This window comes from Gobio gobio (genome assembly GCF_949357685.1).
Source record: "Gobio gobio genome assembly, chromosome: 10".
NCBI classification, from domain to species: Eukaryota; Metazoa; Chordata; class Actinopteri; order Cypriniformes; family Gobionidae; genus Gobio; species Gobio gobio.
Genome location: NC_137116.1, coordinates 40,501,385 through 40,523,960, shown reverse-complemented (window position 1 = coordinate 40,523,960; position 22,576 = coordinate 40,501,385). Strand labels below are relative to the sequence as shown.

The following is a 22,576-nucleotide window of genomic DNA, read 5'->3' as shown; positions in this document are numbered from 1 at the left end:
AGGGTCAAACTGGCCGTTGCCATCTTGGTATAGACCAAAATCACAATTTGTACCAGGCTGTAAACATGTTTTGGTTTTTTTTCTGCTGTAAAGTTGGGCATTTTAACATGGCACTCAATGAGATTCTGCTCCCCATTGGAGCCTGTCCCTAGTGGCCAGTTGATGAATTGCAGTTTAAGTCACTTCCATGTTGGCTTCAAGAGAAACTGGGGGAAGTTGCCGCTTGGGTTCAGCACTGTACTTTCTAAACAGTCTCCATATTGTCTCAAATTTGGTCCAGTCTGGTTTGAAAGACCATAGGCTGTTATAGAATACAGTCAAAATGCTTGCTTTCTTAAATGCAGGTGACCAAGCTAAACGATTCTGTGGTTTATGTCGGCATATTACAGACTACAGACTGTATAAGAGCTGCATGATTCTGGATAAATTGAGAATCACAATTTGTTTTTTGTTTCAAATAGAGATCATTATTCCCCCACAAATTCCTAAAAAAAAAGAAATGTAAGGTTCTGACAAAATATTACTACAGTCTATTTAAAAAAAAGTTTAATTATTATGAATGAATTGCAGTGGCTTAACAGCATGATAGGGTGCAGGGCTCGACCTAAAGCCTGTTCACATGCTTATATTATTTATTCTGAAGCAATATTCTCACCAGTGTTCAATCAGCTTTGTCATATTTAAATCTGCATATTTGTGATAGTTTTACCTTTTATAAAGGGCATTTTTTCCATAATCTTATTAAATATAGGCTATGCTTCAGCTTTCCTTTTATATTCTTAAATTTGATCAATAAATTAAATTGGAATAAGACACTAGGGCTGTTACCAATCAAATTAAATAATTTACACTGAAAAATTATAACTTTTTAAATAATTTTATGAGGTTGTTTTAAATATTTTTGAATATACAAATAAGAAATGTTGGAAAGAATGTTTAAACATGAATCTAAACCGCCAGCAGGTGGCGGCAGGTGACCGTCATGATTCAGATCACGTGTCAAACCCATGGTCAAGCCGCCAAACTGCTGAAATCACGTGACTTTGGCGCTAACGAACCGCTGATACGGTATGCTCCGAAGCTTCATGAAGCAGTGTTTTGAAATGGGCCATCACTAAGTCGTTATTTTTATGGCGTACCAAAAATATTCTCGTCGCTTTATACTATTAATATTGAACCACTGTACTCACATGAACTGATTTAAATATGTTTTTTGTACATTAATGGATCTTGAGAGAGGAAAAGTCATTGCTGGCTATGCAGGCCTCACTGAGCCATCGGATTTCAACAAAAATATCTTAATTTGTGTTCCGAAGATGAACGGAGGTCTTACGGGTGGGGAACGGCATGAGGGTGAGTAATAAATTACATTATTTTCATTTTTGGGTGAACTAAGTTAACACTTTAATCACTATCGATCGCCCCTTACACTAACTCAAATTAATGCACAATCTTTCTTGCATTTTGGTGATTCCCTAGTTAACGTTACTTTTTGTTGTTGATGTTTTAATCAGGCTGCTTCTCCGGTAAGCACGTAAAATTGTCTTTCACTTGCCCCGGTAAAAAAAAAAAAAAAAAATCCACTTGTCCTGGACTAACGGACAAGCGTTAATGTCGAACTCCGGGTGTGTGCAAATGCTGCTCAAAACGCCATGTTCCTCACCAAATTAATAAGAAGGGTTTTTAGTTTAAATAAAGGTCTAGTAGGGTTGTAAAATGAGTGGATATAATTGATCATTAAATTACGTATTTAATAATAAAATAGGCTATAACGACTAATAGCTACAACATCAAAAATACCAACTTCATATCATCTCCTATAGAGAATGGGAACGTGACGTCAGCAACGCAATGCATTCGTGGTCTTTAGGACACAGACACTACATTAGAGAATGAGTAGTAGTGGAGGTAGACTTTAAAACTTGTATTATACAGTTAAAAACACATTTGAATGGTCACCGCTTGCTGTGTTATGAACTGCCATAGCCGCTCTTTTACAACCTGCGTGGAAAACATATCTCAAATCACGCGCAATATTTCAGTTTACCAGCTTGGAAATAACAAGAGTAAGTGAAAGTAATGCTACCTTCACGTGCTATCGGAAATTTGACAATTCCCACTTCTGAAGTCGTGATTACAAGCTCATCCCATTCATATTTCGAAAGTGGAGGGCGTTCATGTGCAATTGTTACCTAGGAAACTCCTATTCACGATAATTCCGAGAGCACGTGAAGGCAGCATAACACTCGGAAATAAACAACTTAGCCAAAATGTGTCTTTATAATTTGTATTTATTATTTATAACAGATATATTACAGATGAATATTTTCTGAACCGCTTGAATGTGCTCACACCATAAATAATGCATGAAACGCGTCTGGAAATGCTTCATTGTTCAGCTTCTCTCAGTAGAAGGAAATCTTGTACTTGTTCCATTTAAGTCCAGTAAAACTTTTTAGAACTGTAGGCTAAAGCGCTTTCAAATACAAATCATTTCAAAGCTGCATTAGGAGCCATAATTTGTTATCCTTTAATGCACATTAAGGAATTAGGACGATATGATATAGGCTATGTTGATTGAATAAATGATTTATTTTTATAAAAAATAAACTGCAAAAGACAAACCAATGTGTGGTACGATAGAAGGCGGTCGTCTGATTTCTCATTGTATGAAACGTGATGAATATGTGCAATGTCCTGGCCGCACGACTGAGCGCTCATGTAAGTAAGAGATTCAAATATTAGTCCATTGATTATAAGTGAGTGCAAGCAAGAGTTCTTAAAAAGTATTAAAGTAAATACAGTCGTTTTTTCCTCTGGTGATTCGCATTTGTTATCATTGTACGCTCCTGAGCGTGTCCTAAAACATGGCGGCGACTACCCATAATGCAATGCGCAATGACGTTGTTTCCCAGACTCTATATATCCGCTGTAGTCGGATTCGCTGATAGACGCCTGCGTTCAAATGCTCCTGAAGTGGGTACTTTTGATAACACTACTCGCAAGCACCCTTCTGAAACCTAAAATAACAAATGGAACACTCTATGGACTTAACAGACGCTTGCATGAGGCGACCATTGTAAGTTCACAAGATCGTAAGTGCATTATGAAGTGTGCCATTTGAGACAGGGCCTAACACATTCCCTAACCCTAACCATTTCCATGGTGTGCATGCAAAGCAGAAGTAATTCAGTGATGAAGACTGGTTATCTATTTATTATTTATAATTGTTTTTATCTCTGTGACAGGAATTCAGACCCCAGGGCTTGTCTTTTCCCTGGTTTTCTATAATTACAGTTTCTCTGTGTTGTTCTGGCATTAATGCAGTGAGTGCAATCCTGTGGACTTCACACAGGCTCCCCTGGGCTTTAGCTGTTGCCAATGGATGCACTGCCTGCTCTATAAAAACCAATTAAAATAATTACACTGACTCCCATGCAGGCAGAAAATGTGCCCTTTTAACACTTATTAGTGGCATTATTTATAATGCTGAAAAATGTTTTGTTAAGAGACATTTGCACTCTGCTAAACCTTACTGAAATTCCTTCTGTTCATTTTTGAGTGGATTTTACATGAAATAATTATTTGAAAATTAAATTATTGTTGATATAAAGTTTTGTCAAATGTACTTATTCAAAGAACCTGGTAGTTTGATTTGTATTATCTCATCTAGTGGAGTCAGCATGGCCCCTCCAAAGAAAAAGAAAAAAAAGTGCATGATGTTCCTGTGAAGGAAGAGGATGTTAGAGAGCATGCTGGATAGATGGGAGGAGATGTGTGAAAAGTCCATCTGACCAGTAGGGGCTAAGCTTGTGCTGCTGTGTGATTGCGTGTGCACTGTGCAGGGACTGAATTTAGTTTTTTTTTGTTAGATTATTTAAAAATATTTTTTGTATTACATTTATCTCACCTAAATGTTTGTGTTTTTACAATGGGGTAATTTTGTTGCTCAAGAGTTTACGCAACACAAGAAAGCTTGATTTCAATCTTGGAATTAAATCGGAAAAAGTAGCACAAATAAATACACTAGAATAAAGGCCTGTACACACCGGGATGAATATTGCGCGCGCTTATCGGCACTTTACGCTTCTGACACTCGCTTGTCACACAGAAAAAGAAAAGAGACAGTATTTACGTGCTTGCCAAAACCATAGAGATAGTATGTCTATGGCCAAAACCATTCACACACACTTTTTGCTAACTGGCAGGCAGCATTAGCAGCTCATCTTCTTCTTTGTCTACTTACTACTTCTTTGTCGTATCAATATGTGCTCGGCAAGACCGTTTTGTGCTTGAGCACCACCAAATCGTGTTTTACTCTAACTTCAGCAGCTCCAGGCATGTGAACAAAAGCGCGATCTCATTGGTCAACCAGTTTTTAACGCGCCATGTCAAAATAAAAAAACGAACGATAAGCACGTGCGATATTCGTCCCGGTGTGTACAGGCCTTAAGGCATTATATGTACTAATAAACAGCCAATATCCTTGTAATATGCAAGCTAAGAGACAACTAGTTAAAATTGAGAATTGAACCCTAAAATAAAGTGTTACCATCAAAGGTAAAATAACGCTGGATAGTCTTTTAGTCCTGTTTAAATTAAATACATAGGCTATAAATCCTGATTCCTTACAATTTAAAGCTATCTTTTGTTGTTTTATCAATATTAATGACAGACACATATTAGGCTGCTGTAATGTTAAGAGCTAGTGCACGGATCCATTATACTGTTAAACATGCATTTTCTTTCACAACTGTTTATTTAAGACATAACCGACTGTGCTCACGAGGATGCTCGTCAAGACCGAAATTTCGACATCATTTTGTGTGTTTTTGACCATTGTGAACTCTATAATCCGAGTAAAAGAAGCACTGCTGAATCACTCACGCTGTTTGTAAAATTTACTGAATTACTGATTTGATTCTATTCATTAATATTGTTAATTTACTCATACAACCTACCAGTGTTAATTTTGACAGCATATTTTGATTTAGTTAACTATTATAACCCTGACACTTTATTGAATATGTGTAAAATACTGGTCTTTCCTCCTGAGTATGAATTAAATGGGAATTCAATTAAATATAGTTTATCGTGTGAGCAAAAACGAAAATTTAATGTGTGACTTTTTATAAACAAGCTCGAAACACACATTGACTCTTAATTTGAAATGTCTGTGCAGTTGCAGAATGCTTCAAGTTCAGATGAGGGAGATAAAATATGCATTGTTACAACCGTCTAAAACATATTACTATATAAACATGGTAAAGAAAACGTTGTCATTACTCATCAGCATTAGTTCATAAACAATTGCCTGGCATAAACATGCGCTATTCATTGATTGTGAGCCGCTCTGGAGCACTGTATTGGGGATGCGTGAGCCTGTAGAACGCGCAACAGCGCCGTGTTTTCCAGCGGTTAGATCAGCACGTTCAAATCAAATGTGCGCATCTGTTACACAGGATATCAGTTCTGACTGGATCTCGTCCCTAATCGTCCCTCCCTAACATTTTCGTCTCGTTTTTATTTGTTGACGAAAATGACAGTACGTTTTCGTCATAGTTTTTGTCATCCAACACTAGTTTTTGTTTAGTTATCGTCTCGTTTTTTGTCAGTGAAAAAAGGTTGTTGATGGAAATTATTCGTCAATGAAATAAACACTGCAACCTACATGCTAAAGTGAATAAATGTTTGCTGGAATTTCCCGCACTATAAGCGCGAGACCTGCGTGAATTATTAAAATGATGCGCAATACCCGCAATCCCGCGCCGAAATTCGAGCCCTTGTGTGTGTGTGTGTGTGTGTGTGTGTGTTGAAATGCGGTACACTGACTTTCCTGCTCTCAAAAAACTGTAAGTAGGTCAGAACAAGAGAAGAGCTGCTCTCTTCACTGCTACCAAGGCCCAAAGAGGCAATCATCAATCCTGCAGTCTTGTTACTTACAGCAATGTCAACTCAAACCCACTGTCATGATTTCATCTATGTCCAGGGTGATCAAATGGTTGGTTGACTGTCAGAACAAACACAAAATCTCTCACCATTTGATCACCCTTGTGCATCACTTTGGAAAAAAGCTTGCAGTGTTTGAAAGGGTTGAAGTCTGTAATTGTGGCCATGACAATTGTCAGGGTACTTATGATTGCGCACACACACAAATGCTCAGGGTCAGAAAGGACAAACATCTTGCAATGATTAAAAATAATGCCATTAACCTCACTTATTTCAGATGGTGAGGTGAACAATTTGAATCATGCATTTAAGATGCTTTTAATTTAATTAGTTGGTTAGCCATGTTGATGAACAATCTAATCTCCTGTTGATGTGCTTGTATTTACCCATTTTCACACACACTGTGTGTGTGTGTGTGTGTGTGTGTGTGTGTGTGTGTGTGTGTGTGTGTGTGTGTGTGTGTGTGTGTGTGTGTGTGTACTTGTACAGTTATTTTTGTGAGGACCATCAGAGTGAGAAAAAGGGAAAGGACAAATTACATTTTTCATTTAAATTGTTCAAAGACAGCTTATCGGCTTATCAGAAAGCTACGTATTTTTCTAACTTAATTTTAAATAATCATTCTATCTAGACCCAAGGTTTTGTTTTCGGGTTATTAATTCTGTTGTAAGCGCTTTGAGTGCCTATAAAGCGCTATATAAATGTAACAAATTATAATAATTGTGTTGTAAATCCTCTGGTCAATACTGTGTCTGTTGAAATCTTGAGATTTTTCAATGACAAAATCTCTAATCTAAGACCTAAAGTAAGCTCTTCCCCCTACTGAATCTCCAATCCCTTCCTTGCTTCCATCTTCCTGGGATGTTTTTGAACCCATTTCTCTACAATTACTTAAAGACACCATTGCTAATCTCAAAGCTACCTTTTGTTCTCATGATATTATACACCCAAGGTTTTTTAAACTAATCATTGTTCGCCCGGGCTTGGTATCTTTTCTTAATAAGTGTCTTTTAACTGTCAGCAATTAAATCTATATCACTGTGCTTAGACGAGGTCAAATCTTGGCTTGCACAATTTTTTTTTATCTTTAAATGAAGATAAAACCGAGGTGTTTTGTTTTTGGTCCCCATGACAGTACAGCATTGGTTTAGGAATCAAATAATTGATTTATTATACTTATCTGCTTTTAGCTCCTTGTGTGTCCGTAACCTGGGTGTTCTTTTAGATACTAGATTAGAGTCTTTAAAACTCGACAAACATATCTCCTCTTGGATCTAGTTTTTATCAACTCTGTCTTTTGTCAAAAACCCCTCCAGAAGTCTAAGATCAAGCGACCAGAACCTTCTCTCCAGACTGAAATGTATGAGATTCGAGCTTTCTCTGTGGTTGGGCCACGGCTATGGAATAACACGCCTTTAGAGATCATTATCATATTATCATTATCATAGATTGGCACCTTCCCTTGCGATACAAGTCTCTTTAAACCCTAAAAAAGTTTTTTGTATCCTGGAGGATATAAACATTTGAGAGGCTGTGGAGAGGCTCATGGGGCTGAGGCATTTGGCAGTGAAAGTGTAGGTCTCATTTCTTGGTTTCATGATGAAAGGTTGTTTGTTGTGAATACTTAGATCTGGTGACTTTGTTCATGCATTCTTTGTTTAGCTCATGGGCAGCGTTTAAAAACACTGTGACCACCTGTAGTGGGAAATCTACTCACCTTCAAATAAAAATGTATGTATTTCACATATTTACAATATTTGGAGTAGACTTACATGTTTAAAAAGTTTTGTTGCTAAAGGTGCAGTGTGTGAATTGCAATCACCCACCGCTCACCCCTCCCTTTCGAAGCACATAGAAAAGCTACGGGTGCTGAGACAGGATAAAAAATGCTGTTGTCGGAGAGAGCCGAGAGTGACTAGCGCTCTGTAGAGCAGTTTGTCCTTTTAGGGCTACAGTAGAAATATGATGGCGCAAAATTATGACTTCACTGTAAGGGGTGTATGTAGATAGAAATGGGTCATTGGTAATAAAAACATAACGGTTCATTATGTAAGATCTTTATGCACCACTGAAAACAGTTATGTTTATTATATTGCATTTCCGTCTATATATCCTCATAAATACTACACACTGCACCTTTGAGCGTTAGCTTATTATGTTTGTTGAAATGTAAATTTTTCATAATCTGTCTGTAAATGTTTGTATCTCTGGAGATACGTTGCCCTTTTAGGGGTATAAAAATAGACCTTATACTTTGTGGCCTGTTTTAGAAAATGAGTTCAATATTTAATACACTTAAATGAAAAATTATATTTAATAATTTAGTCATTAATCGTTTGGTTAGCTATATTGAATTCAGTTTTAACAATACCGGTCACAATACAAGGTTGTTGTTTTTTTCAGGAAATTTCTGTCAACACATTCTATGGCAGAAGGAAAAGACAGTGTCAGACAGTAATTCTAGCCGTTTATTGAACTAAAACAATTGAAAGTGGGGGGAAACTCACATTTAAAATAAAGGTTTTTCTCCAACGCATGTTAGCCACTATTATTGGCATGCCTAGAAATGAAAATATCAAATATCTCTGTAAAATATCTCTGATCGGAAGTATATTCCCATTCATATTTACATTTTTAGCACACCTGGGTGACTAGGAGTATGAAATTGTCCAGCCATGACTTCCTGTTCCACAGAAGTATAAATATGAGGAAACACAAAGGCCAAATTCCCTTAATCATCCATCACAGTGAGTAAAACCAAAGAATATAGTTTTGATGTGCAGCAAAAGATTGTTGAGCTTCACAAAATAGAAAGTGACTGTAGGAAAATAGCTAAAACATTGAAAATCCCCATTTCCACCATCAGGGCAATAATTAAGAAGTTCCCATAAACTACGAATCTGCCTGGAAGAGGACATGTGTCTATTAGGGCTGTACCAGAATATTCAAATATTCGTTCGGTGGGTTGGTATTCGATTTTCAAATTTGGTATTTGAATATTGTTGTTTTTTCTCTCTTCTGCACACCTGGCATCCCCCTCGAAACGGTTTTCATTCACGCTTGAATATGTTTATACTATCAAATCTGGCAAAATACAATACTCTTTTTTTCTTTACAATTATCTTATAGCCTAGCCAACAGTACACTGAAAAAAATTTAATCATGTACATCGGTTCCACATGATTCAATTAAGTTAAAGAAACATAAATGTTCACATAATTTCAACATAATGGAATTAAAGGTGAACTATGTAGGATTTTTGCAGTAAAATATCCAGAAACCACTAGGCCAGTGTTAAATATTTTGTTCAGTTGAGTACTTAGAATATCCCAAATGTTTCCAACTATTTGTAAATCGTGAGAAAATTGCTATTTTAACCGAGGAACCGGGACGTGTGAGCTATGCGTGTGAGGGAGTCGCCTGTCGATTGCGTCATATCTGCGTCACCCTCGGTTTCCGGTTTTATTCAGTGAAACACTTTACTCTCACTGCAGTGTGAACAAGTGTCATAGCAGCCGCCGAGCGAACGTCATAACTTCATTCTCAACACACTCAGATATATCTAATACGATAAACAGAGTTGCGTTACCTCATATACTCATGACTGGAAAAGAGGAAGTGGCGCCGGCAACCGTGTCATAATAAAAGTCCCGCCGGCGACTATGCCATAATAACAGTCCCGCTCTTCAATCGCTCCTGCGGCCTTGCTCAGCTCCACAACACTCGGTCCTGCTCTGCTTCACTACAGTAACGTTAATAATCGCATCCATGAACATGATTTCTGCCCGAGTCCTATCCTGACTGTTTTCCACCGGCTGTGAGGTGAAGACCACATGTCCCAAGATTCTGCGCTCAAACGTGGCGTCATCAAACTACGCCTTTGTTTTGAACAGGCGACCTCTAGTGGACGGAAAAGTTACATAGTGTAGCTTTAAGTCATTTTTAAGTAACCGAATTGAGTAGTCTCACAATGATTTTAATATGGCCCCCTTACAACAGTGGTGCACATGGGGGCTTGAGACCCTGCCTCTTTAATCAAAACACATGCTTATTTTTGTATATTTTTGTTGTCATTTGACTGATCTATAATACAGTACTCAGTAGCTTTCATTATGTTTGTCAGCAATAGCATATCATATATGTGCAAAGTGTGAAATGCTCTTTAATGACATGTGCTGAGTCAGTCCAGAGCCTAAGCAATCGCTCCGCTCTTCTCCACTATGGTAACCAGTGTAATTTAAATGGTTCGAAAAAATTCCAACATAATTAAACATTAAACACTAATAAACAATATAAAGTCTCCCCCTTTTTCTCATTTTGCCCAAAAACACATAAAATAACACTTAATTTCAACAATTTTACTCTAGTCGTCAAGTCCCAAGCAAAGCATGCTGGGAACTACAGTTTCAGCAAAAATCATTTTCGAGTACTTAATTGGTTCAAATTCACCCCAAATAATTTAATCTAGTAGATTGCACATTTTAGAGAATTACATTAATCGAAAGCAATGAAATTATGTTTAGAAGAGAAACACAAATTTGTTGCGTAGATCACAAATAATACGATTAAGTAAATTGGACAACATGTGTTTTCCTGTTTTTTTCAGTGTAGCATAGGAATCCAACCTAGTTATACTTAATATATTTGCTTCTTCTTAGCCTAAGTGTTCCATGCAAGGCTGCAGCGGAGTATTCGATATGGAAGAAGCGCATGCCTGAGCTTGCATTTTGGGTTAAGCTGCGTTGGTTTGACATTGGGGAAAATAGAATAATAGAATCAAAAATGTTCCCTCACCGTCACATTACAATGCTGCACTGTGCAGCCAAAAACGAATGAAAGTGTGGCCATGCGCATTTTAGTTTTTTGAATTAGCACCAATTCGGCTGCGGTTTGCTTGACTGGTGGGGTTCATTAGCATATTATTATTAAATGAAAAACACAAAAACAAAACAGTACAATGACAAACTCCCTTAAATAGGCGCTTTTACATTTCGCTTTGAAACCAAATCTTCCACGATCATCTTGTCATTCAGCTCCTCACTCTCAGGTTGAATGATATCTGACTCTCGTTCGGCTCACGCTGCACATTGAAAAACGTACAGTTTTTAATTCTCTAACTGAACTAAATTATTTTTTACTACTATAAAATATCAAAACGACGGTGGCGCGGTGGACAAGTGATGTAACCAGTGTTATGCCTGAACACTAACACGACTATCAAAGCAAGCCGTTATTATCAATCTAAATGTATCTACTGTGAAATATAGGAGCTTGTTACTGGGACGTAACAGACCTGTGTGTTTTGTATCTTTATTAGAGAGAAGAATATGTTCAGCCCCCTCTCTCCGAAGCTTCGAATATTCGGTGTTGATTATTACCAAAGCTTCGAAGCTCAAAAAATGGTATTTGGACCAGCAGTTTGAGTGGCCAAAGACTCTCTGGAAAATGCAGAGATTAGTTGAGACTTGGGGTCAGAAAGCCTAAATGTATCAAATCCCCCTACATCACCACAAGTTGTTTCAGAGGGTTTCAAGAAAAATCCCTAGCATGTTCAGTTGTCAGACACGACTGGAACTCCAAAAGGAACCTGGTTCTAGATGAAACAAAAAAATTACTTTTTGGCAGCAAACAGAGATAAAAGTACCCCATGTCCACGGTTAAATAATACCACTGGATCTTCAATGGTATGGGCCTATTTTTTTGCTGGAGGTCCTGGACCTCTTGTTCAGATACATGGTATCATGGACTCTAGCAAATACCAACAGATTAAAAATCAAAACCTGACAGCCTCTGCTAGAAATCTTATAATGGGCCGTGGTTGGATCTTCCATCAGGACAGTGATCCAAAACAAACATAAAAAAACAACACAAAAATGAGTCACTGAGCACAAAATTAAGCTTGTATCGTGGCCGTCCCAGTTCCCTGACCTGAACCCTTTAGAAAATGAGTGGGGTGAACTGAAGAGAAGAAGCACCAACATGGAACTGGGAATCTGAAGGATCTAGAGAGATTCTGTATTAAGGAATGGTCTCTGATTTCTTGTCAGGTGTTCTCCAAACTCATCAGGCATTATTGAAGAAGACCGTTATCTTGGGAAAAGGACGTTGCAATAATTGTGGCCAAGGTGAAACTAGAGAAAAACATTATTTCATAATGAGATTTTTTTAAATGAAAGATCAAAAGGATAATGCAGATTTATTTTCACAGCCACCTTTGCTCATTTTTACCAATGGTGCCAATATTAGTGGAGGGCACTGTAGCCTATATATACATGCAAACACACACATATATAAAATTTTACCATATATATGTTGGTACTGGCACAGATGAGGAGCACTATGAAGTGTTTTAACAATCCTTCACAGCTGTTGCCCAATTTCTCTAATCTAAGAGCGCCCCCTGCAGTCAAGATACTCTATTGTACAAAAATTAAAACATGTAGACTGTTGTTTGGTGTAGTAAAAAAATGAAATCCCTTTCATTTCCACATTGCTAAGTATATTTATCATTTTTATGCATTATTATGGGTATGGTATTTTACCTTTGTAATTACCATGTAATACCTTTCCATTTAGAAATATCTCTACTGGTATCAAATATGCTTGGTGCAGAGAAGGGCAAATGATTATTGAGTGATTTTTCATTTGAAGAAATTAATAAATGCAGCAGCATCACTGTCAGCTGCTGATAATTGGTGATAATATAGATATTCAGGATGAGTCATACCTCTGTGACAGGGCGGGTATGTGTATATGTGTTTATTTTTGGAGCGTTGTGCTAAAAATACAGTCGATTATAACTGGCTGTCGCACAGGGAGATGGTTGGACTGTTATTGCTCAGAGGCAGCCTGGAGTCTATGGTCTCCTGAGTTGTCATGGAGACCATTGTATTTTGCCTCTCCCGTGATTGGTGCTGCCGGGTTGAGCAAGTATATGCTATTTCTGTCTTTTTCAACACCTTCAGCCTCCTGTCTTTCTCTGCCTCCTCACTCACACAGAAGTGTTCTTGTTTCGCTCCTATTGTTATCTTTTCCCATTCCATTAATCCTTTCAATGACAGTAAGCCCACCAAGCGTCTTTCCATGCGACTCGCTAATGATCTATTGATTCATTGATGTCGCGATCCCATGTGAGCTGCTGTACTGGTTGTCCGCAAACAAAGGGAGGAAGACTCATGTTAGTAAACTGAGAACCAGATCAAGTCATGCATCACCGTGATCTCTCTCTCTCTCTCTATCGCAGATCCAGATCAGCCAACAACATCCCCATGCCCCTGTGGCTGTGTTTTCTCTTGAGCAAAAAGTTACAAAATCTCAAATGAGAGGGGTGTCTCAAGTGTCTCTCAGGGCTGGTCCCTCAATGCTCTGTTTACAGCAGGGGGGCTAAAACAGTTCATCCTCTAAGCTTAGCTAAAAATTAAAAATATTATCGTCATGAATGTTTGTTTTCCTCTTTAAAAAATGTGCTTGTTGTAATGTGTGTAATAACTAAATGTGTGTGGTTTCTTGCGCTAAAATGACTGAGACTAGAATAAAATGGTCTTATTGCAAGTCCTGCAGTCCTGTTCATCGTTCTATCAATTATTCAGAAGGGTTTTATTATTATTTCTTCTCTGGGTGAGTTTTACTCTCACAGAAAGAGAATGTTCAGTCCTATAGAGCGGTTCGGTTTGTAGTCCTAAAACCCAAAAAGATTACTCGAAGCAACTGTTACGTTTTGGTCTACAAAAAGTTATTGGCATCGGATAAACAACTTAATAAAAATGTCATATCATCCTAAAATAAACTGAAATTGAAGTGCTACACTGAGGGAAATGTGTACATATCCAAAAAATATATAGGCCTGATTTTTTGCATGATTTTTTTACATTTTAATATTAGGCAACAAATCTTTAATTAAAATGTAATTTATTTTTAATTTTAGATTTTATTTTTGTGATTTACATTTTCCCCCCTTGAGTATAATTTTTCTGAGTGTTCTTGGCATCACCAAAACGACATAACCGCTGATCTTTTCTTGTGTCCCTTTGTGCCTTGGCAGACTTTGCAACCTCAAACAAACAATAATCAGGGTCTCATGAGAGGGCTTTTAACGGATTGGACACAGAGATCAACCCAGGCCTAACTGGAAGAGATTGAAAGAGAAAAAGCAAGTGTATTTCCTTGCAACACCCCCCATGGATCCCAAGAACCCGACGTGACCCGTGCCGCAGATCATGTGTGCGAACGTATGCGCCTGTGGACGGACTCGGCGGGAACGGGAGGGCTCTAGGACCTGGTGATGCGAGGAGGGTTGCCTGCCTGCCTGCCTGCCTGCCTGCATCCCTGTCTCCTCTCCATTCTGCTCTGCAGTTGCCCTGTGCGTGTGTGTGGGAGAGCACATGTTTATGTGTGTTTGTGTGGATGTGTGTGTGTCAGAAGAGGGGCGAGAGCAGGTTTTGCACGGCGCCGCCTAAAGACACGGTGCTTTTTGTTATCTTTCTGTCTTCTCTGCAGCGTGAACATCAGCCTGACCACCTGGACCAGCCGCCTGCCTGAAGCATCGCTGACGGGGGAGGGGGCGATTTCTTTCTCTCTGTCTCTCTCTCTGTCTCTCTCTCTCTCTCTCTCTCTCTCTCTCGCTCTCTCTCTCTGTGAATGTGTGTGTTTGTGTGTGTACATGCGTGTGGGCGGGTGAAAGGGTGAGGGGCGGAGAGATGAAAGGGCCAGGTGAGGAGGGGTGTTGGGTACCTCTCTCTCTAGCTTTCTCTCTCTCTCTCTCCCCCTCTTTTTATCTCTCTCTCACTGTCGCGCGACACTAACCCTGGAAGCTGAAGAGGAGATCCTTGCTGCTGGACCTCTCCACTACAGGTACGTTCTCCTCATCTACATCTCACGGAGCCACGGTTCCTTTAACTCTGCACCTTCACACCGACGCCTGTTTAAACTTGTGCATCGTGGATGACATGCATATGTTGTAGTATTTCCAGATGTTTGTGTTCTTTCGTAGGAATCTAAACCAGCGGTGGCCTTGAATGAAGGTGTTGACATACATGACATATGTATAACGTAGCACTGAATCAGCTCACCTCAGGGGATTATGGGAACTGTTTGGTAGCAGACAATAAACATGGCACTCATGGGTGTGATAGTGGATTACTTAGGTGATGACAGCAGACATCATGTTTATAAGTGTGGGCTATTAGTTGTAAAGTGTCAGCATTGGTCACCCCGAGGGTTAAAGAAGAAGAATAAGGGAGGGGGGGGACACACAAGGTTTCTGAACAACAGAGCTAGTTTTCATCGCAGTAAGTACTGAGTCATGTGCATATTACGGGGTCATATGTTTCTCAGTTGGCAGTCCCTGGGATTGTTAGTTGCTCGCAGATTCTTGTCTCACAAAGTGCAGGAGGGTTCACAGAAAGTCGACCATTTTAAAATGCATTTGCGGTTCCTACAGCTTCATCTCGGCCCTGCAGATGCATTTAAGAACATGAACGCTAATCTGAATCCTTTCCCATAGAATGCGCAGGTGCTTCAGTGCTTTATTTCATTTTTTTAAATCCTTTACACACCCACAACCAAACAAACGAATGAAAAGCACTGAACACTGAACTGTGTGTTTATGTTTATGTTCATGTGCATAGGCATTAGAAGCATCACTGGCTGATGATAGCATCATAGAAAAATATTTTTAATGTTGATTATTTACAGTACGCCATGACATGGGTAATGAATATGTAGGTTTCTAGATCACAGAACCTGACACAACAAATGAGTATTTCTCTGTAGTGCTTATTATGGAGCTGTAGTGACCGTAAAATGTTGGCAAAGCTTGTCAGATCATCTAAAATATGCTAGTTGCATCTAAATTAACTGCTTTTATGATTCAAATATAATGACTCAATCTGAATACATGAAGCTATAGCAGTGAAAGTGACTTTTGGTGAAGTGTGCACCACTTCCGTCAACAAAATGGTAAAAGGAAGTTGTTTATGTTCACTTTAAAAGTTTAGTTTCGGTCAGACTAAAAGAATTTGTCTAAGATTTTTGTAAAGTCGTTCTATCAGGTGTATAGATAATGTTAATACTTTTGTTCAGCAGGTGATCAAATAAAGACATTAATAATGTTACAAAATATTTGTATTTGAAATAAAGTTTGCCATCATAGGAATACTGTTTTAAAATATATTTAAATATAATAAATATTTGTAATATTTCAAAATAGTATTGTTTTTACTGTATTTTGAATCAAATAAATGCAGCCTTGCTGAGCATACAAGACTTCTTGTCTGTGTGACTAATTAGCCATGGCATTGTGCACTTGCTCAGAAGACAGAGATGATGTTTCATGCGTGTTAATCCTTCAGAAATTTGATTACGCTTTACGCTTTGTGTCATGACCAGTATTCTTGGACAGACAAAGCACGACAATAGCTATACTACTCACCTGCTGTAGTCAAATGGTGACTGTGCATATAAACATAGTCTATGTTGTGAGAGAGAGACTCACAATGTTTACACTTTTCAGTGAATTCAGTCTACCAATGGCTTACTTTATGTTGGTTTCTACACATTTGACTGAAAGAAAGAAGTGTTTTAGCAACAAATTACATACTTCACTGTAATATCATCCCGTATTCACCTTTAAAAGTGGTGGATTGCCTAGCACAACAAAAATCCTGCCCTTGTAGTATCCTAATGATTCGGAACATCACAGGTTCAATCCCAGGAAGTCATCTGGAAAGTTACTTCCAGTGGAGTTCACCAATCACTATTGTGTCCCTTCATCTCGGGTTTAACAAAATATGCTTTATGCCATTTGTTGAAGTATTTTTTTTTTTAGTAATTAGTCTGTGGATGACAGTCTGTGGATTAGTGTTGTTTTCACTTAAAGGGTTAGTTCACCCAAAAATGAAAATTCTGTCATTAATTACTTACCCTCATGTCGTTCGACACCCGTAAGACCTCCGTTCATCTTCAGAACACAAATGAAGATATTTTAGTTGAAATCTGATGGCTCTGAAAGGCCTCCATTGGCACAATGCACGGTACACTCTCAAGACCCATGAAAGGTACTAAAGACGTCGTTACAAAGTCCATCTCACTACAGTGGTTCTACAATAACTTTATGAAGCGACGAGAATACTTTTTGTGCGCAAAAAAACCCTAAATAACAACTTATATAGTGATGACCGATTTCAAAACACGGCATCATGAAGCTTCGAAGCGTTATGAATCAATGAGTCGATTCAGCGGTTTGGATCGCCAAAGTCACGTGATTTCAGAAGTTTGGCGGTTTGACTCACTGATTCATAACGCTTCGAAGCTTCATGATGCTGTGTTTTGAAATCGATCATCACTATAAGTCGTTATTTAGGGGTTTTTTGCGCACAAAAACTATTCTCGTCCCTTCATAAAGTTATTGTAGAACCACTGTAGTGAGATGGACTTTGTAACAACGTCTTTAGTACCTTTTATGGGTCTTGAGAGTGTACCGTGCATTGTGCCAATGGAGGCCTTTCTGAGCCATCGGATTTCAACTAAAATATCTTAATTTGTGTTTTGAAGATGAATGGAGGTCTTACAGGAACGACATGAGGGTAAGTAATTAATGACAGAATTTTCATTTTTGGGTGAACTAACCCTTTAAAGTTCCCCTGTAGTCAATAATTGTATCCCTTAAAACTCATCTTTGATCACCAAAATAAAGTTTAAACTTTTTTTTTTCTTGTGAAAAAAATTTCTTCATGCCTTAAAATAGCTTGAATGTAACTCTACACCCTTGCTTCATTTAGTACACGCGGAACCATGAATATGCAAATTAGCCCCGCCTACATTCACTTACAGCTCAGAGATCCACTCGCTCAACTTTACTGTAGTAAACGCTGCACAATGGCATCACTCTTTACAACATCGGACACATACCGGTAATTAATATGATTAGCCTTTTGCTTGACTACATTATCAAACAGCTAATAATGTGTTGCTAATGTTACACAAACCTTGTTCCTGTTCGCCATCTCAGTCTGCCTTCTAATCAGTATCCTTAGAAACGCTTTGAACAACTTATAAAGAGAAAGGTATAGTCCATAACATTGTAATATACATCATATATGTATTTCACCTGCTATATTGCAAAATGTACATGATCTTTTCATATCAACAGAGATCAACCGGGATAAACTGGCTTCTCTTGAGACTCCTCTGCTTCACAGTTAATGATATGCAAAGCCCGCCCGCATGTTGACGTGATTGGTTACAAGGTAGTTTGTGATGTAAGGAACACCAGTGATTTCAAACCGCGTTTTTCACTGCAGTTTTATGTAGAAAATACTGAGCAATGGTGTTGACTTTGCAAATGGTTTGTCTTAAAGCATATTAAAAAGACCACATAGACACATGAATCACCGCAGGAGGCTTTAAAGAGTTCACCCAAAAAATTTAAAATTTGGTGTTATTTAAAGCTGCTGTCCGTAATTTTTTTTTACGTTCAAGATTTACTAAAGTTATATAATGAGAATGTACGACATGAATCCATTTTCCAAACCGTGTTTTTGTCTTATGCTGAATCATTATGGTACACTTATAATAAGTGTTTATATTGGGACTATTTCAGGCCGGTCTGGTAGGAACCACTGCGGAGGAGCACAGTCCCTGCGTGACTCGCCATAGACATAAACAGAGAGAAGTAGCTCCGGCTGCAATGTTCGTCCACAAGACGCATGCAGTTCTGTTTATTAACCGTAAATAAACGTGTGCAAAAGGTTACGGCTGCAGCTTTAAGCAACCTTGTGTTGTTCAAAACCTGTATGCCTTTTTTTTATATTTATATTTTTCTCACTATGATAGTCAATGGGGTCCATTAGTTGAAACATTCTTCAAGATATTTTCTTTTTTGGTTCCACAGAAGAAAGTAAGTCATACAGGTTTGGAACATCATGAATTTTAGAATTTTAATTTCGTGTGAACTATCTTTTTAATTTTAAACACTAAAGCACCGAACAACTTTAAGAAGAAGAGGACAGGGCTAAAAAGTTATCACTATTATCATCACGATCAAGCTCATCATAGTCATGTGGATAATCATGCAACTGTAGCTCTTACTGCTTTTTGTCTGGCCAAACCACAGTTGCCATACCTTCCAGGTACAGAACAGCCCCTTCCCTTCACTACAACAATAAGTTAACCATGAGATCATTGTGGTCACGAGCCTTGGGCAGAAAACAAAATCTCCTTGCTTACGGAGATGTCCTAAAACACAAGTTTATAGCTAAATTAGATTTTTATTTTTTTGAGCTCTTGTCATAACACTGACCACATTGTGTCACAAGGGAGAGTTTGTGTCCTCAGGGAAAAATGGGGTGGATTGATGCAGTGGGGAAACAAAGCTGGTCCAGTGTTTTTACAGTAAAATATGATATCGTAAAGTTGAGAAATGATGCATGTGAGGTAGTGTGCAAGGTGAGGTTATGACCATAAACACAGACCACATGATTTCCAACATTTTAAAGACATTGAAAGGGTGTGATTTATGCATGTGTGTGAATCAGACAAGAAGTACATTTAGAGCTGGTATCAATACAAATTCAATTATTGAATTTGATTCTGATTCACAAGCTCTTGTTTCAGTTCTGATTAATTTGGCCGTAATTCATTTATAACATCCATTTTGCTTGCATATGAATGTATGATAAAACAATAACTTGCAATGATAACTTATTGTTGATTCAATAACTGCTCTAATTGATTCAAAGTAGATGGCTCTCAAATTCATTTAGTGAAGTATCCATCAGACTTAAATTAAAACAGTAACTCCTATTCGTTATTCTTTTTAAATGATCCATTAAAAGGGCCGACTTATAAGAGCTACACTTGTTTTGCTGTATGTTTTTTGAGCATATGAGTCATTATTTCACTGTGCACATCCTTTTTAACTTACCACATTCAATTCTGACTGCAAATATTAGGATTTTAAGAATGCATATCAAGTTGCTTGCTAATATTTTTGTCTCTTTCCACAGTTCCACCATGTCTCATTTACAGTTGCTGGGCTTAAAGCGCGATGGAGCGCCAGGGACTTCAAAGGTGAATATCTGAAGATGAAAGTTGTAACACTAATCTGCCCCAACTCCAGAGTCCGACCTCTACCAGCACGCCGTAATGTCAACAGAACCTCATTATTGAACGGTACTGCTGGACCCCACTCTTTAGCAGGGGAGGATGGGTGATAGTCCCATGAAAATCACCTCCGCCCACAATCCTTATTCCATCCTCTCATGGAGCATACAACCACCTACAACAAACTGTGGAACATCACCCACGCCACCTCTTGGCGTCCGAATGCAACCCAGCCTAACGCCTCAGGACTGAGTGTGCCCAGAGATGGACACCTCCTCCAGACGCTCGCCCTGTGCACCATGCTCCTGATGGACATACTGGCTATAGTGGGCAACTTAGCCATCATCACCGTCATCGCCAGGACGCCGCGGCTACGCAAATTCGTGTTTGTCTTCCATCTCTGCCTGGTGGATCTCATCGCGGCCCTGGTGTTAATGCCTCTGGGTATGCTGTCAGGTCAGGGCTTTTTCAACAAGGCTCTGTGTCAGGGTTACCTGTGTCTAAGCGTGGGACTGATCAGTGCTGCTATCCTCACTATCTCAGCCATCAACGTTGAGAGATACTACTACGTCGTCCATCCCATGCGCTATGAGGTGAAAATGACCATGGGGCTGGTGGTTTCGGTTTTGATTGGAATATGGATTAAAGCCATCCTCATGTCCGCATTCCCTTTACTCGGCTGGGCGCTTGAAAGAGAGGAAATGGGACCAGCACTGGGGAAAGTTATGGGGAAAATTGCTGAACCAAAGTGCTGCTCGCTCCACTGGATGGACGGAGGGCCTCAACAGCTGGTGTTCATGGTCCTTTTTACGCTCATGTACTTCCTGTGTCCAGTGCTTATCATTTTTGTGGTGTACTGCAACATGTTCAAGGTGGCCAGGGTGGCCGCCATGCAGCAAGGCCCGGTCCCCACGTGGATGGAGACTCCTCGGCCACGCTCTGAATCTCTGAGCAGTCGCTCGAGCATGGCGGCCAGCCTCAGTGGGGCTCGGACCACCCCTCAGAGGACTTTTAGTGGGGGCAAGGCTGCGGTGGTCCTAGTCGCTGTAGGAGGTCAGTTTCTTGGGTGCTGGCTGCCTTATTTCTCCTTCCACCTGTATTGCGCCGTCATGCCGTCCTCTCTCGAATCCCTTGCACGCATGGCCCAGCTAGAGGACGTGTTCACCTGGATTGGGTACTTCTGCTTCACCTCCAACCCTTTTTTCTACGGCTGTCTGAATAGGCAGATCAGGGAAGAGCTTGCCAGAAACCTGGCCTACGTTTTCAAGTGGGGGCGTCCCGGTGAGGAAGAGCAGCTGCCCAGTCGAGAGGCTTCTATCGAGGAGAACTTTCTCCAGTTTCTTCAGGGCACAGGTTGCAATATGCGGCCAAGGAATTCCCAAAGCATCTCCATCCCTCAACAGGAAGAGGACAATCCTCTCTCCACCGAGCTCCAAAGGCCATCTGTCGACTTCCACATTCCTGGCCAGATCATGGAGGAGACCTCGGAATTCATAGAGCACCAACACATAAATGATCTTAATATATCAGACAATTGTATCAAGACTAAAGCAGAACTGCAAGGTTGATATTTTCAGACGTGAAATCTTTATTTAATGTATCATATATTGTTGCTATGTTTTACCATTGGATCTTTTTATACTCTGCCCAAGAATTTGTACATAGCTTGTTTGAAATTTTTGGTTGGTAGATTTCTGTCAAACCCAAAGCATATTTTTTCTTTTCACGAGAGATGTTGGACTGATAAAATGACCTCATTCCAGCACATTACCACTAGACAGGAACTTATTTGCATAGATTCAGCAACATTTGTCCAAAGAATGTAACATGGAAACAACATTGTGATGTGGAATCTGTATTCACAAAGTGGTATGAACAGCAAGTGGTTGATGTTACAAACTTTTAAGGCTCCTAATGTTAATTCAGACAACAAATAAGTATAAAATTGGTTAATAATTCAGTATTGTAACAACAAAATTTGGAGCATGCACTAATATTGAACCAAGGTTGTTTGTGTGGTGGGTAGATTCTAATTCTTTAGTTGCCATTCAATTATGGCTGTCCGCAATGTCATATTTTGAAAAGTTTTTTCCTCAAAAATGAATTAAAAAAAACATTGAAACACATATAGTCTGTGGTGGTGGTGGTGGTGTACAATGACTTTTTATTTTTCAAAAGTCGGGGGATAGTACGATTAAAAAAAAGGTTTTTGAAAGAAATCTCATGCTCAACAAAGCTGCATTTATTTGATTTTAATTAGATATTTATTTAAATTTAAAAACAGTAATATTGTGAAATAATATTACAATTACAACTACAAATACTTAAAAATAGCCATTTTTGTAACATTAATGTCTTGATTGTCTCTTTTGATCAGTTTAATGTGTCCTGCTGAATAAAAGTATTAATTTCTTTAAAATGAAAGTTAGTGACCACAAACTTTTTAAATATACTGTAAATTCAGACCAATCGAAAAAATATATTGAAAGTGTTTACAATCAAAGAGAAGACCTGGTCATTTGAACAA

The 22,576-nt window shown here is 38.8% G+C and overlaps 1 protein-coding gene across 1 annotated transcript; it reads left to right on the top strand.

Moving 5' to 3' along the window:
* Positions 1-14,299: 14,299 nt before the first annotated feature.
* On the top strand, positions 14,300-22,155 carry gpr61 (G protein-coupled receptor 61). The gene is made up of 2 exons (XM_079826600.1): positions 14,300-14,799; positions 19,953-22,155. Exon 2 carries the CDS (start codon positions 20,208-20,210, stop codon positions 21,615-21,617), a length of 1,410 nt encoding a protein of 469 aa, XP_079682726.1. The 5' UTR covers positions 14,300-14,799; positions 19,953-20,207; the 3' UTR covers positions 21,618-22,155.
* The last annotated feature ends 421 nt before the right edge of the window (positions 22,156-22,576 follow it).

Bases quoted from the DNA above. Each gene is read 5' to 3' on its own strand.
- gpr61 (XM_079826600.1), top strand. From the start codon at position 20,208: ATGGAGCATACAACCACCTACAACAAACTGTGGAACATCACCCACGCC.